This window comes from Mus pahari, chromosome 8, assembly GCF_900095145.1.
Source record: "Mus pahari chromosome 8, PAHARI_EIJ_v1.1, whole genome shotgun sequence".
Classification (NCBI taxonomy): Eukaryota; Metazoa; Chordata; class Mammalia; order Rodentia; family Muridae; genus Mus; species Mus pahari.
The window spans coordinates 17192681-17209281 of NC_034597.1; the positions used below are offsets into that span (position 1 = coordinate 17192681).

At 51.9% G+C, this 16601-nt stretch overlaps 1 protein-coding gene across 1 annotated transcript in view; it reads right to left on the bottom strand.

Annotated features, from left to right (window-relative positions):
* Positions 1-1705: 1705 nt before the first annotated feature.
* The window catches only part of Zcchc24 (zinc finger CCHC-type containing 24), a 49476-nt gene continuing 34580 nt past the window's right edge, over positions 1706-16601 (bottom strand). The window contains exons 3-4 of the mRNA XM_021203655.2: positions 7787-7951; positions 1706-5449 (exon numbers count right to left, since the gene is read on the bottom strand). Of these exons, the coding sequence (XP_021059314.1) occupies positions 5336-5449; positions 7787-7951 (279 nt within the window). The 3' untranslated portion in view covers positions 1706-5335. The remainder of the gene's footprint in view (positions 5450-7786; positions 7952-16601) is intronic.

Here is a 16601-nt window from a genome sequence, read left to right on the forward strand (position 1 = left end):
GTGCACATGTCCACACACACACACACACACACACACACACACACACACACACACACACATTGGGGCTTGATGGGGGACATATAGGGAGGAGGCTGAGCCAGACAACTATAAAGCCATCCTGGAAGCTTCAGGCTGGGCTCCGAGTGAGCAGACAGCACAGGGGTCCTGGGTTCAAGGATCACTCCTCTTCCCACTCCCTCATGTAGCCTTGAGCTAAGTGCTGCTGGCGGACAGTGGGACCAAGAGGTCATCTCCCCTGGGCCTGCCTTACTGCCAAGCAGCTGCTGGGACCCATGTTCACTGGTCTCCTTTATCTGGATAGTATGCTGAGGGAGTGGCGCCTCAGAGAGTTGGGTGAAAGGGGGGAGGCGGGGCTGGCTCAGAAGGCAGCCCTGCAAAGGACAGGGAGCTCTCAGGCAGGCACTGTGCATGCAGCTGTTAGTCGAGGTCCCAGCAGTTGGCAGGTGACCAGCTGTGGAGCTGCACACACAAGTCACCCTGTCCTGTGGGGTCCCCTTCACTCACCTGCCTGGCCAAACTGATACTGACCTGTATCCAAGCAGACCCCAGCCTGCCTGACATCTACACACCCGAGGATAGGTGGAAACTCTCTTTGTTACTCTGAAGAAGAGGGCTCCGTGGCTTCCAGGGTTCACCCTACAACCCAAATCAGATAAGGGTCTTGCTTCTGGAGGTAGCCTGTGTTCTTGCTGCCCTGTCCCCTCTGGTTTTCTCAGCTCCGTCTGGAGGCAGGAGCTTGCCCACACACATGCACTTTGACCTGTTTAAATTTAGCAATCTGGATATTAAAACTCAGAACTGGGATTTCCCACTTTCTTCCCCATCCCCTGCCCACCAGGCAGCAGTAGTCTCACATGGTGGGTTGGCTCCAGCCAGGGACTGGATGCTCCTGAAGTGGTGCTGGAGGCCCCTCCCCACTAACCCCTCACCGACAGTACCAATAGTCGGTCTGTCCGTCAACATCCCCCTACCCCTGCCACCAGGGCCATAAGGGGACTCCTCAAACCAAGTGATGTTCAAGGGGCACAGTGCACCCAAGGGGTCTTTAAGAACCCAAGGACACATTCAGACCAATGTGAATTAGCATTGCTGCCTCTGGAGGTGACTGGTGAGCCGCGAGACTGAGGGGAAGTACTGGTCCTTCGCCAAGAGGCTTCATGAACAAGGTGCCTCTCGTGGTGTTCCTTTACCCCACAGATGCCAACTGGTGACAGCCCTATCCTTTGCTCAAAAGAACTCCCAATTCCTTCTCCTCTGGAGCCTTCCATTTGTTTACCTATGAGAGCCAGGATCTCGGACCCTAATCCTGGCTCACATTCAAGCACGTGCCGCCACACCGGAGCCCGGGGCTGCAGACTGAGGCTGAGTTACTCCTATATATGGTTACCCAGGAGTGAGTCCCATCTGAGCTAATGTGTGACTTAATCTGCTGACAATCTCACCCAGTTGGGGCCCCCCTTGGCGAGAACCCTCACTCTGGAAGGAGTGTCCGCATGAGGAGGGCAAAGGGGCTGGGAGGAGGCAGGCCATTGGTGGAAACAGAGCAGAGACAGTATGTCCAGCTTTGGAACTAAATGCCACCCAAGTTCTTCCCACTCCTGCTTTGTCCCACATCTGTGACAAGGTCCAGCTTCCTCCCCCCACGTCCCCATGTTCCTTGTTTACCAACTCACAAGCCTCCATCTTTCCAAAGTCCTTTTAATACAGCACAGAAAGGCTATATTTTCATAGGCAAGCTTTATATAGTCTCCAGGAATAAGGCACACAACGGAATGCCACCCCGAGGCCCGCCCTTTCGGGGAGGGGAAGAACCTTCTCCATGTACCCTCCAGGCGGGGCTCACGGGCTCTGTTTGTCTTATTAGCTGAGTGCACACACGTGAGCAGATATAGACACAGACAGGATCACCACACAGGGCTGCAGGGGTTGGCACAGGGAAGTTGGCCGTAAGAGCAGAGGATGAGCCTCATTGCCACTTCCCAGAGAGCTGCGAACGCCCCTTATTTCAGTATTAGTTGTTGCACTGGCTACATTGTAGTGAGGTTGAATTAGACTTTAAAGTAAATTCAAGTCCATTAGAGTTAGGGGGCAGGGGAGAGGGCTTAGCGGACAGATCCAAGATCAAAGAGCATGGGGCTTCCAGGCAGGCCTAGAACAAGGAGGAAGCCTCCTCTGGTGTTCTTGGACCTCCTTGGGTCTTGCTGACAAGTCCACTGCGCTCACAGACCAAAGGGTCTGTTTGTTCGATGAGTCCTCTTCGTTTGTCCGTTCCTCACCCTTCTCCTAAAAAGTAATAAAACTGTAATAACAAGGTAATAACGTAAAGATGCAGGGGAACAGATTCCACGCCACCTGTCATCTTCAGTGGAAGAGGCACAAAGGATCATTGTTCCCTTTTCACCATGTTGCCCACTGATAACTTCCCTTAAAAAGGCAATACTTCCGAAATACACAAATGTATACATACAGGACAAGAGCATATTAATAAGTCTAAACACTTGAATAATATACTGGCTGCTTAATACTGATATTTTCATCCAAGGAAAACAAAATTAATAAAAAAAAACATAGCTTAAAAGATTGCAAAGATTTTTTTCCTCGTTAGAATTATGTACCAGTATCATATAATAATTCTATGTAGATAATATTTCCTCCTTAATCTAGTTCAGTTGCATACTTTTTACAGACCAAAGCATAGAAAAAAATAACAAGAAAAAAGGAAAAGTTCTCACCATAAATATCTTCTTATAGCTCAACCAGACTTGCAAAATACATCTAAAAAATCAGTTTGATATGGATTGCGCTTTCAAAAGCACTGGCATTTAAACGCACGCCTTTCTGTTGTTTTCAATAGTATCAAGCCACCATATTTTTCTTTTTTTTTTTTAAAAAAAGACCCTCAAATATATACAAACAAAAAATCATTATGAAGAATTTGGGGGTTGGGGGAAGGCTACCAAGTTCCATGTCCAAAGAAAAACTGGTAACCATGCAGAAATTTTAACATCTATGAATTTTTTTCCCAAAATACACACATAGCATTTTTTTTTAAAAAAAGAAAGAATTCTGTGTCAAGTATAACTCAAAATAAATAGAAATTCACAAGCAGAGCTATTGAATACTTCATATGGGGTAAACACCATTCTCTCTCAACTAGATCACTAGATCTACCAACTGCAAGCGATTGTCCCTTTTGAGTGTACTACAACCACATGCTTTCCTGTCCCCTGGGTTCCTAGGCCCTCTGAGCATTGATTCTCCCAGCACCCAGCCTTGACAGTGGCATCTTTTGCTAGCCTCAGGAAGATCACACAGTCAGCCAAAGCATTGCAAGGCAGGACGGGTGAGTGGGGCCTGGCTGTACACAGTATCAGTCTAGTGACCAAAAACGGTCCCTTTAGGCTGATAGCTCACCTTCCATTGGCCCTGGCTTTCTAAAAACTGTCACTAGCTCTTTGCATCTTTGATCCAGCTTACCTATTCGCAATTTGTCCTCATTTGGGACACAGGTGCACTGTCCGTTGCTGTGAAGACCCTCTTTAGAGTCCCAGTGGGATGCCGGACAGAAAAAAGTCCTAGTGCAGCAGCAAGACTGGAGAATCCTTGGTGCTGGGTGCTCACCGTCTGCAGCCCAGCAAGCCACCACTCGAGGGCAGCAGGGTGGCAGCTAATAGTCTGGGCCACCACAGATAATACTTCTGTTAAGTGCTCAGAGGGTACGTTCTCCCAAAATCTACCCTGCAGCTAGCTGCTGCAGGCGTACAACCATCTCTTCCACTCACCCCCTGGACCATTGCTTAACACTTCACGTCAACCGTACAAAACATTTTCATTTGAAAACAAAAGGCAACTGGGCACCATATGTAAACACTGAATTTCAGGCCGATTTCATGGTCTGATTCCCCCCCCCCTCTCTCTCTCCATAGAAGCATAGTATGAGGCGAAGTCAAGAAACTCAGTCCTGGCAGCTGGTGAAGAGGAGAAAGACAAGAGAGGTGTGGCTTGTCACAGGGTAGGGGGCACACTGCTGACCCTGGCCAGGACAACAGCCACCCAACGACCATGTGACATGCCAGGAAATCTCTCTGCCTCCTTAGGAAGTAGGAAATCTCTATCTATCCCCAGTTTCCAAAGCAGAGGTTCTGTGGCTCATTTTAGGCTTGCCCAGTGTGGGGGGGGGGGCTGAGGAGGAAGAGGAGGAGGGGTCATCTTTCATCTTCTCAGGAGATGGGGACATCGATCAGGTAAGGAGGGCTACAGGTGAGGACATCCTAAGTGGCTATCAGGACAGAGGCTGGAGGGCGGGGCACCTGGATGTCTAGAGACAAATCTTCCCCCACCCCCTACCTCTAGTGACGCTCTGTGTTCCAGAGGCAGCCGGCTCTCTTCTAGAACGTCAGAGATCTCTGGGACCTCTTGCTTTCTGGTGGCGCTTTGTCATTTAACTGATGGGGACACTAAGGCTTGGGATGAGATGTCCTTGCCCCAAGGGGCAGAAAGCGGCTCCAGACTGCCAAGGCCCCCATCCTTCATGCCAGAACAGCCTTACAGCTTTTGTGGGGTGGCATCCCGGCCATGGGTGGGAGGCTAAGGGTAAAGAGAGAGAGAACAGGTGACAGAACCCAAGCCTACAGGACAGTCCGGGGGAGGTCACGGGAAGTGGTGATGCCTCATGTCCCTAGGATGTCTTGGCACACTGGTCCCTGTCCGATGTCCCCATTGCTTCATCCTTTGCTTGCCTGTTTCATTTGGCAGAGGGAGGCTGTGTTTAGCTACCAGGTGCAGTGCAGTGATGTCAGGGCTGGTCAGGTTAAGGACTCAGTGTGGGCAGGGACAGAGGGCCACTCCTCAGTAGCTGCTAGAGGAAGTGACTGTCCAGATCAGGAATGACATGGGACTTTCTAGAGTGTTTTTTCATACGAGGCAAGCTGCAAGGTGCTGGGTGGGACATGGCCTGGCTGGTCTTGGAGGGAAAACTTCCCACAGGCCTCAGGATTCACAGTTCACTTAGTGTACTTGTGGCAGATGCAGGGTCGCTCAGCCCCAAAGACACTCAGGATGAGAGCTTACAAGAACATCAAGACCTCTGCTGGCCTCTGTCCTTCTACAGAGCCCAGGCCTATGGTGAAGAGTCCCTGAGCCTCCTGTCTCTGCACCCTGTTGGGAGCATGTCAGCTACTCTGTCAGCATGTGAGACAAGGACACAAGCCTCCTCTGCTTAAGCCCACAGGCCTGTGACATCTCCTCAAGCATGGGGACATTCAGCCCTTTGGGCAGCACAGGCAGCTGAGGGGTGCTACAGTGGTGGCCAAGATCACTGCACACGGCGACAGTAGTAGCCCAGGACCTTGCACTTTTCGCAGAGGTGCTGAGGGTGTTCCTTGCTCTGGTCAGACACGTCCAGGCCATCGGGCTTCTCCAGGGGTCTCTGCAGAGAAGGAGAGGAAGGGGCCGAGGGAAGGGGGAGAGAGTCTGCAGTTACCGAGATAGCTCAGCCAGTGCGTTGGCATCCCACCTCTTGCCTGTTTGCAGACATTTGTGTCCCGGGGGAGGCTCAGATGAAATTCCTGGGCTGGCTAGAACCAAGGCAGGGGACCCAGAACCCAATGGCAGATACGTTGCTTGATCCACAGAGAGGTCTGGGCAACTGCCCCCCTGAATGAAGATCAGAAATCTCCCAAATCTGGCCCAGAATAAATTCAGGACAGGGGTGCAAAGGCATCTACCAGATGAAGAAACTGAGTCTCAATCAAGAGAAGCCCCAACTCACATCTGTCCCCTTCAATCCAGCGGCCTCGGGAGTCACTTACCCTGGGCATAGCTACATTTCAGCCCCAGAGACAACAGGGCTCTTAGTTCCACAAAGCCAATCTGGGGTCTGGGGTCAGCCCCAGCCAACTCCTGACCTAGTGCCTGCCCATTTGTTGAGTGACTACATGAACTCGTTGTTTTCTAACAGAGAAACTGAGGCCCGGGGGGGGGGAAGGGGGTGACTTAGCAGGCCTGCTGTGCCACTTCAGCGTGATCCCCGTCTGTAAAGCATGTTGTCACACTGCTCATTTGCAAAGTTTGGAGAAATCCCGAGGGATACTGGCTACTGGTAACCTGGGCAGCATAGCTTTGAACACCACCTCTGCCATCCATTGGCTGATGGCTGCTACCTCGGCTTGTCTTTCTGCAACCTGAGCTAGCGGGTTAGTGAAAGGTGTCATCTAGACTTAGCTGTATGTGTGTGTGTGTGTGTGTGTGTGTGTGTGTGTGTGCCCGCGTGCACGCGCACGTGCATGCATGTACTAGACAGTAAATGACTTTATAACTATAGAGCTCCACAAAGACTTCATAATGTCTGTGTGGACAGTCAGCTAGTCATTTTGCATCTCTTTGCATGATTGTTCTCCTTCATAAAATGTATGTAACAGAAATCCTGTTTCATGGGGCTGTGGTTAGAAGGGTACCTGGCTCATGGGGAACTGTCCATACTCCAGTATTAATACTGAATATTATCAGTAATGTTTTGAAAGGACAGCACCACCATCAGCTGAATCCTTGGGAAACACTCTTGGCCTACACTGGCCGGCCCAAGCCTGAGGTTCCTTTAAACTGTTTTTCTCCTTGGCCTTGGTCAATATGGATTCTAGCCAGCTGCTAAGACTTGCTCAGCCTGCAGCCTCAAGTTGCCAGTGGGGAGCTTGGGGGAGCTGTCAGGATGACTCTCCTCTGTGGAAGGAAACACCCAGCAGCTGGGACTGATCTGTGAGCTGTTGCCCCACCCCAACCTCATCCTCCAGCAGGGGGGCAAAGCCCGTTAGTGTTTTTCTCTCTTCTGGGGTGGGAAGGGGGCTGGGTTGTCTGGGGGAGACACAGTTGGAGCCTGACAGGAAACAGATGTAGTGGGGGCAGGGCTTCTCAGAGGAGTGAGGTGGCCCAGGTCAGCACTGGAGGAGGGGCAAGAGCCTTTCTCCATGGGGCAAGAGGACAGGCTCCACTGCCTCACAAGGAGAGCAAGGGGGAGGTACTCCCAAATCTCAAGCCAAAGAGAGGAACACAAGGAACTTGGCTGGTGTGTGTGCTGCAGGGTGGGATTGTTCAAAACCTATTGCCTTTGTGTACCTCAATCTTCCCAGTAGGTGCTCAACAAATACTGGCTGGATGATAGTGAGTGGGAAGCATGGAGCTTCGAGCTCTTGAAAGATTCGTCTAGATTGGGCTCTCCTGTGTAGAGCCAGGCTGGCGGGTCAGTAGGCTATGCTGGTAGGATGTGGGATGGAGGAAGGCAGGGGAAGACATCGGGGGCCGAGGGATATCTTGGCAAGATGGAAGGGACCCCGAATGTAGCCTGTTCTGCCAGACACTGGCCCACACAGGAAAACTGCTACGTGTCCAGTTCCTCTGGCTCTGAGTGTGCGAACTGGTTCTGCCTTTCTGTCTAGGTCATAAGACAGTCTGTGAGTCCCCCACCCCCCACCCCGCCACCCCGAACCTGCGGCCCAGATCCTCAGGACCCAGACACTAGAAGACTTGTAGAAACTGAGCTATCCTAATTCCCTGTCCCCAGTTATCTACCACGGCCTACCCTTTCTGCCTACCCCACCCACACACCTCAGCTTCAGGTTCCATAGTATGGAGCCAATTAAGCCTCAGTAGGGGGAAAGAATCACCTTCCAGGGAGCCTGAAAGAGTGCAGGCCACTCCCCCAGCCCCACCCACTGCAGGCTGCTCAGTCCCACCGCTAGCTCCGCCCCCGTCCCAGGCCCGGTCCACCCACCTGCTTGTGCGGGTACACGTTGATGTGGCACTTGATGCACTCCTGCCCCATGTTTGCCCAGGAGTTCCCGCTCATCCATTTTCTCTTGCATTTGGGGCACTTGTACTCGCCAAAGCAGCGCTTCTTGCCTTGGTAGGGCGTCAGACCCTCACCTTTGGGGCGTGCCTGGAGAGACAGGAAGTAAATGCAGGAAAATGAGGGCTCAGCCTTCAGTTCTCGTGGCCTGCATCCCGTCCCCATACTTGCTTTATGGTGTGCTGGGAATCAAACCCAGGACCTCGTGCAGGCTGGACAAGCCCTCTACCCACTGAGCTACAGCTCCAACCCAATTAAGTTTGGCGTTTCTCCACGACGGCACCAGTAACTACTGTATTCTCCTTCACAGCTGCAGGTGGCAGAATTCATGACAGTTCATCGTGTGCTACAATGAGTGCTTGGTACACGTGTCAGCATACATGCCTGTGAGTGGATTTGTAGAGTAAATTTCCAGAAGCGAAACTCCTGAGGCAAAGATTATGAGCACCATTTTTAGCGATAAGACCTATTGCCGCTCCCACAATGCTTCACCAGTTTCGTGTTCCGGATCCTCGAGAGAAGAGTTTAGCTGATGCTCCCGTTTGTTTACAGCTGCACTGTTGACATGTATTCAGCTGATCAGAGAGTCCCAGGGAAAAACAACTCATAAGCTTTAAACGGTGCACAGTTCTGAGGAACAAGATGAGAGCTCTGTCCATGAGCCTTGGGCATCAGTGGTCTCATTGCCCCGTGTGTCCATGGTCTATACAGTACCCGCGACCTGCCCATTAGTCCTTCAGTGACTGCCTGATACAGAAGAACGGCAGCATCTACGGTGCTTATGTTCAAGTGGTGTTCATTTTACAAAGGGATTGACCTGGAGCACAGGAGTAGGCAGGCAGCAGACAGCCCATATGCCAAGGAGACTGTAAAGTGCTTCCCTTACTTGAAAGGGGGAAATCTACCAATATCATAAAGGTCTGAGGTTGCTAAAAATGTGTGGTGAGAACTAAGCCTCTGCTGGGAAATCTAAGAAAGACCCATGCTGTTTTTTTTCCCTTTATTATTATACACAAGTACACTGTAGCTGTCTTCAGACGCACCAGAAGAGGATTACGGGTAGCTGTGAGCCACATGTGGTTGCTGGGATTTGAACTCAGGACCTTTGGAAGAGCAGTCAGTGCTCTTACCTGCTGAGCCATCTCACCAGTCCCTCATGCTAGTTTTGATCTTGCCATTGCATTCCCTAGTTCCAGTCCCAGAGCAGGCATCTTGAAATGTACCTTTCTCCATGAGGGGAGACTATAGTATCACTAATCTAAAAGGTGTGAGATCCTCTCAGAGGAGGTTTGACAGACATCTTTCATAATGAGCGAGAGGCATCTTTGCATGTATTTAACAATGGTTTGCTGGTGTGCTCACATGCATAAAGTAAATAAATAACCCTTAAAAACAAAAGAATGGCTTGCTCATATTCCTCGGAGTATTTTCTGTGCAGGTTTTAAAATATTTTCTGTGCACTTGAATGCAGGTGCCTGCTGCAGTCAGAAGAGGGCATCAGATCACCTGGAGCTGGAGTTATAGCTGAGAGCCAATCAATATGGGTACTAGGAACTATACTCTGGTCCTCTGAAATGGCTGCAGAAGCACTTACCACTGAGCCATCTTTTCAATCCCACCCTTTTTCTTGTTGACTTGCATTTTATATATGAAAGGTCATTGTACTCTCCTGAACAGCTTGATGTCTTTGTTGAAACATGATCCAAATAATGCATGCCCCACTCATTGAAAATGGTCACTTCAATGGTTTTTAGTATATTCAAAGTTGTGCACAGTCTGATTTTAGGGTACATTTGTCACCCTCTAAAAGTCACTCTGTGCTCATTCATGCCGGCTTCCTGTTCTACTACTCTGTGCATCTGATCTACTTCCTGCCTCTGTAGATCTCCCTAGCTTACACTCATCCTTTTGTCTGGCTTCTTCCACTTCATATAATGTTGTTGAGGCTCGACCATGCTGAAACCTATGTCCATACTTCACCCTCTCTTGCTGCCCAGAAATACCCACTGTATGCCAGTGATGTGACATGGGCACTCTGGGCTGCTTCTCTGTCAGGGTTGTCATAAATGAAGTGCTGTGAGCCTGCACATGCACACAGAGGAGGGGTTTTAAAAGTTGGATTTTTTTTTTTTAAACCACAGGATTTAAAACTGGGAGACAATCCAGAACTGTGGACCGTCACCAACGGTGGGTTTTCACTAGCTGAGGCCGAGGAGTGGCTGACCACTAGAGCCAGTGTTCACTCTTTCCAAGTCACCTCTTCTTGCCACAGCTCCCTCCATACACCTGCCCTGCGTGGCTCTTGTGGGCTTTGAGTTTGAGAGGCTGCCAATTCTGATCGACTTGAGTTCAATCCTCAGGACCCACATGGTAGAGAGAACCAACTTCCACAAGTTATCCTCTGACACACACACACACACACACACACACACACACACACACACACACACACACAGAGAGAGAGAGAGAGAGAGAGAGAGAGAGAGAGAGAGAGAGAGAGAGGAGAGATTAACTAGTATCTGCAATAAAGCCTTTTAAAAGAGTATTCCGAGTATTAAAGGAGATGATACAGATAAGCCCCAAGAGCAGCACGTGGTACACAAGGTAAAATAGGGTTTTCGCCACTACTATTTACTAACCTGAAGTAGTATCAGTCCGTAAGATAATCACGTCTATTACTTATGAGGGCTGAGTGGGTTTTCCCCCCAGAAGTCACACACACAGCACTAGGTGGTATCTGACTAGAGTTCAGACAGAATAACAGAAGGGAGATTGGTGTGAAAATCAAACCTTGGGAAGCAGGCACAACACACTGCTGATTTTTGGGTCACCTGCTTGATGTCACTGTGACTTCAGGTTCACTATGAGCCCTGGGAAGACCCGAGGGGGAGCCATGCTGTGAGAGATGCACCCCACAGAGTCTGAGGTGCTCTATGCACTTTGGACAAGAGGGTGCCTCTGTGGCTGAGCTCTTTAGCTATCTGGTTTGCAGGTTTTCTGAGTCCTTCTGAGGCCACTTTCTCCACCACCATCCAGCACCCGGCACCCAGCACCCAGGCTCTGAGCTGTCTGTATGCACAGCTCATTTGCTTCTGTCGTCCACAAACAAGGCACCGTGTGCCTGTGCTCTCCTGCGTCCATTTCCAAAGGTGTCTGCCTATGCTGTTGAGGGGTTGATGGGGCTGGGGAAGTGGCTTCATTGATAAGATGCTTGCCCTGTAAGCGTGCAGACCTGAGTCTGACCCAGAACCCAGGTAAGTTAGTCTGGTGTGGTAGTGCATGCTTGCAGTACTGGGGAAGGGGAAACAACAGGAGTTAGGCAGAGCCCTGGAAGCTCTTGTTCTCTGCTGTACTTGGTGAAGCTCCAGTGAAATTAAAAACCCGTCTCAAAAGAAAGACAGATAGCACTTGGGTTGTCCTCTGACTTCCATATTCACATGCACACCACATATGCATGCATGCAAATTATACATACATGTGTGCAAGCGTGCACACGCGTGCACACACACACCTACAAAAAGGTAGGTGTCTCACCACAGGTGGCTTTGAGATTGTCCTTAGCTGGTGGAGGAAGAGGGCCTGTCCTCAGCAGGCTGGCTCTGGCATCTGGTTCTGCAGATCTGTTCTTGCTCAGAGAGCCCCCAAGACCTGGGACTTGCCTACCATATCTAGGCCAAAGGGCAGAAGTGGGCATCAATTCATCCTAGCACATCTGAGCAAGACACTGCATCCTAGTCAGGATTTGAAATAAACTGTGAATTTTGGTCTCAGGGTGTCTGATTCAGAGTTAGAGGCACCACAAAAGTAACGAGGTGCAGATTGTAGCCAAAGGGAGAAACAGGCAGATGGATGGGAAATGAAAAGATCAGGGCCACAGCTCAAAGTTTTAACACGGTCCTCGTGGAGCCGTCTGACAGATACCCAGGGCTGGGATGCCTGGCTTCTGATAGGCCCAGATGTGCCATCACGCCAATGCCACACTGACAGGCCAGATGCTGGCAGCTCCCTGATGCCTCTGTGCCATAGGACAAGCTCAGATCCTGGCCTCCAGGGTCACATTCCTAAGTCACAAGCCATCTCGACCTGTTGCTACCCGGTCACCTACAAGTCCCTTGGTATCTTTGCCTGTTTCCATATCGGGGCACCAGATCCTGATCAAGGGCCCGAGCTGCAGACCTGATACCCTTGCAGGTGCTTAGCTCAGACCAGGCACATGCTCACTCTCGCTCAGTGACCATCGGTGTTTAAGGCATGCAGAGGGAGGGGCTGAGGCCTGGGCAAAATCCAAGGAATATTTTAGAAATGAGACGACAGCCTGGCAGCCGGTGTAGTCCTCCCTCTATCCCAAGCTGTGAGCACAGGGAGACTAGCAAGCCATCGGAGAAAGGGCAGTGAGGTGTCTTCATCTTCTGGAATATTCTTCCAGAAGGACCCTCAGAAACTCAAAAAGAAGGCTGCAGAAGCTTGGACGCATGCCAGCAGAGGACAAGGAAGGAGGGATGAGGTCAAGCATTTGTGGGACATTGCCTGTGTCCTGGGCTTTGTTCTCAGGGCTCACAGCCTGTCGGGCCTCTCCCTACAGAAAACTATAGGACAGCTGGTGGAACTGAAGATTCGGAGTAAGGGCAGGGGGCCCAAGAACATCCACAGAAGCAAGGCTCAGGAGGCTCTTCCTCCTGCCGTGGCTCGGCAGAGCTATCATGAGAAAATTCCTTGGACCTCTTAGCCAGCCCAGCTGGTGGTGGTGGTGGTGGTGTGTGTGTGTGCAAGGCAGGTATTCCTGTGCCCTCCTGCAGGGGCAGAGGTGGCGTACAGGGCAAGTTTCAGAAGCAGTGGAGAGAGGGACACAGGCCAGCAGGCGGGCAGCTTCAAGGAGCCACTTCCTGGAAGGCTCTGTCCTGACATTGTTTATAGTGACCAGTGAGGGCAGGGCCCAGAGCCCAGAGAGAAGGCGGTTTAACAGACTGCCTCCCCTGGCCTCCTCCCTGCAGAGGCCTGGACTCTTCTCATAAATGTCAACAGACAGCTCTGCAGGGGTTACCACTTAGCCAAGCAGGCTGCCAGGCCCCAGCAGGCTTTCCTGACCTTGGCTTCCTCCTACCCCCTTTACTACACCCACACAGGGGACTAACATCTGCCAAGAGCTCAGGCATGGCTCCGTGGGTCCCAGAAGCTACCCCACCCCCACTTCCACCCCCGGTTCCACAAACGGGTCCTAGGTACCATAGAAGCCAGGGGGTTTGACAGATAGCAGGAGGCCACGCTGGTGAGGGATGGGCAGAGCTGGGGGGGGGGGGAGGAGAGAAGAAGTGAAGGAGCTTCCACCTCGGAATGTTCACCCATCAGAATGAAGTTGTGTTGGCCTTCCATCACTTCATGAGAAGGACTGGGAGGTAGCGAGTCCCTCCCCGTCCCTAAGGCGATGCAAGCAGAGCTGGGTAAACAACCACCAGGAAGCTTGCTAAGGGGACCTTTGCCCTGGTCAGGAAGTTGAGCCTGGCAACTCTGACGGCTAGGGAAGGCCCCTGAGGCAGATATGAAGAGAAAGCCACTGTCCGATGCTGATGGGAGCAGAGGCTGGTCAGGTGTCTCCTGCTCTATTTCTAATAGTCCATCCTAAAAAAAATGGCTTAAGGAAATGATCAGAGATACAGACCCAAAGCATTGGCAGTGATCTCAATGAAGACCTGGGAATGGGACAATCCTCAGTGTAAGTTTTTAAGTTATAGTGAGTATTGCTAGATGTTTGGGAAAGGGCTTGAGGGAAGGGAGGGTAAGGGATGGCACACTGAAAAGGGAAACACATGAGAAACAGGCCAAGGGAACACGCTAGGCTTCAGAATCTGCCTGCAGGGCATGGGTCTGCGGATGCATTCATTTCTGCTCAGGCTCTGCCCTAATGAATGCATGCCCAACTTGAAGGAAAGCAATGGCGACTACCCGCACTGCCCACCAGGGGGCGCCCGGGAAGCAGTGGGACCCCTTTGGAATCAAAGGTGACTTCTTTCACATCAGTCCCTACCGTTATCCCTGCAGGTGTGGACAGTGGAGAGGGCACTGGACCACCCTGGCTGCTGGTTCTGTTGGACCATGATCTGCAGAGCTACATCATCCAGGCAGGAAGTCATCCTTGTCTGAGACCCCCTATCAGAAGTCCCTACAGAGTGAGTCATTCTTAGTAAGCTTGGTCCCCTCATGGTCCCTTCTTTGCAGAGATGTCAGCCATAATAGCCACTGGCGCCTCGGGTGGAGCGTGACAAAGATGCTGTTCGCAGGAGCAGGCAGCAGGGCGGGATGCCTATCCTGAGTTCGGGCTGGATGCTTTTCTGAATAATAGCCGAGGGCCTCACCTCCTCCAGCGGCCTAGGGTTCATGAATCTAGGCTTGAAGATGGGTGCAGTGTCTGAAGGCTACGCCGACCAAATGGTTGGATCTAGCTGTCTGCCAGGACTTTCTGAACTTCGATGGGGTGTGCCAGAACAGCACAGAGAACCCATCATGCACGGGTGGTGAGAAACAGGAAGTGGCTACCACTGTCACAGGTCACTCTGGGCCTCAGTTTCTCTGTTTCCGGAATGGCGTAGGTAGACTCTGGGCAAGGTCACTCACCTCCCTGGATGTCCATCATATCAGCCTCATGCAGCCCCTTGGGGATCCTCCTCATGAAACCCTGAGTTGGCCCTATGCACCCAGAGGAAACACTCTGGCCAGAGCCAGAGGGACAGGGAGAGGAAATTAAGAACAGATGGGCTTCCAGCCAACCCCGGCCTGCCCTGTGTGTGCTTTCGTGCAGCCTGGTTGCTGAGTGGCCCTGGCCTTGGGGGCACCGGCCATGGGTCTCAGGATCTGACATGGACTTCCTATGGTCAAGCTAAAGAGGCAAGGGGGCTGACCACAAACTCACCCACCCGGGGTTCTGTAAGGCTCGATGGCTCCCCCTGGAGGCCAGGACTTGTAACTGCGAGCCCTTCCTCTTGCGCTCCCTCCTGCCTCTCCTGAGCCCTTCAGTTCCAAGTAAAGGAGCCTTGGGAAACAGATGTGATGTTAGGCCCTGGCTCTTCCAGGCCCTTCTCAGAGCCTGTTTCTTTGCCTGCCCAGTGAGAGGGACGGGGCTCTGGAGGAGACCCTAACCGTCAGTGAGCATTACCATGAACCAGTAATTCCTAGCTTGCCCCTCCATAGCTCCTTCCTGCGACAAGAAATCAAATAGTTGTCCTGGGCGACCCAGGCACCTGCACAGGGCCCCCGTTCCCGAGAAACCAAGACTTGAACCCTACTCGCTGACTCCAGTGTGACCCTTTCCATCCAGTGCCTGGCTTTCCCCCCAAACGGCTAAGAAAACAAGAGAACAATCATGGCCCAGTAACACAACCCTCTGACCTGTGACCCTAGGCAGGCTGACATATCAACATTCGTTTGACTAATATGTATTGTACACTTACTCTGACCGGACTTTGTGGAAAATTCCAGGAACACAGAAATAAACAAGATGGGGGCTGTCATGCCTTTACAGAGCACACAGTCTGGGACCTTCTAAAGAAGTCCCTTTCTGGACTCATGGCCCACACCTGGCCACAGCCCCCAAGGTCAAGCCCAAAGATTCATGTCTGTGGGATGGCTGAACTGTCTGTAGGCAGAGGTCACCCTGGCTTCCTAGGGGATGATCTCCAACTGGTGTAACGCCTCCTTCAAAATCAGCCTTTGATCTTGGTGTCAGAGAAAAAAAACTGTGGCTTAGAGCAGAGCCTCCATCTTCACAGGGTCACATCAGGTCAGGTCTCCCCCCAGTGCTCAGACCTGTACTTCCCCTCCTTCGAACCTCAGGACTCTCCGACTGTTGTCCCCTAACTCACATGTCTGCACAGCACACCAGGCAGGCAGGAGGCCCCAGGCCGAGGCAGCCCACTCCTGGCAGCATTAGGGGAAGCAGGCTGTGGAGGGACAGGTGGGCTGGGGACATGCAGCCTGCAGGATGCTGGGACAGAGGCCACTGAGAGAAGCCAGCCTGGCTTCCTCTGAGGCTCAAGGGCCTCCTTGTCCGAGTTCAACGACTGTCCATGTACCCTTGCCAGCCCCCTCCCTTTTCTGGGTTCCTGCCACAGCCCCACATGGGCCCAGAAGGCCCAGCCCCTGGGCACCCCCTCCCACGCCACAAAAATGCCATCCCTAACCCACAACACTGGGGTCTGTAAGAGTCCAGGGAACAATGGAAGCTTTCACAGTGACAGGAAAAGGTCTCAGGAAAACCCTGGGGAGGGGGTTGCCGGGTGAGATAGTGAGGAGAAGGGGGGGGGGAGCCGGGAGAAACCGGGGAGAAAGGGACAATCCCCTGCAGGATCACAGGGAAGGGTGCAACAATGGGTGACATCAACCAAGAGGACACACATTGGAAATAATGAACCCCACGAGAGAGACCACGAGGCTCCGCTCCCCGGGACCCAGAGGTTCAGAGAACGCCATCCCCCACCCCAGTGCACCACATGCCTTTAGGCTGTGTCATGAACCATAGAAGCAGTTCTCGCTCTCCAAATCCCACACCAGGCTGTTGGAAGTAATCTCGGGCAAAACACTTTGGAAAGCCAGGCCTTCCAACCATGTGCGCAGCCACTCCCTGGCTATCTGTTTCCTGCCTCTGGCTTCCCTCCACGGCCGGCCATAGCCGCAGGGATGGGACTGGGAATGAGAGCAGGGAGGGGAAGAGGGGCCTTTGTGGAGGGGTGGAATGGCAGGCATTGCAAAA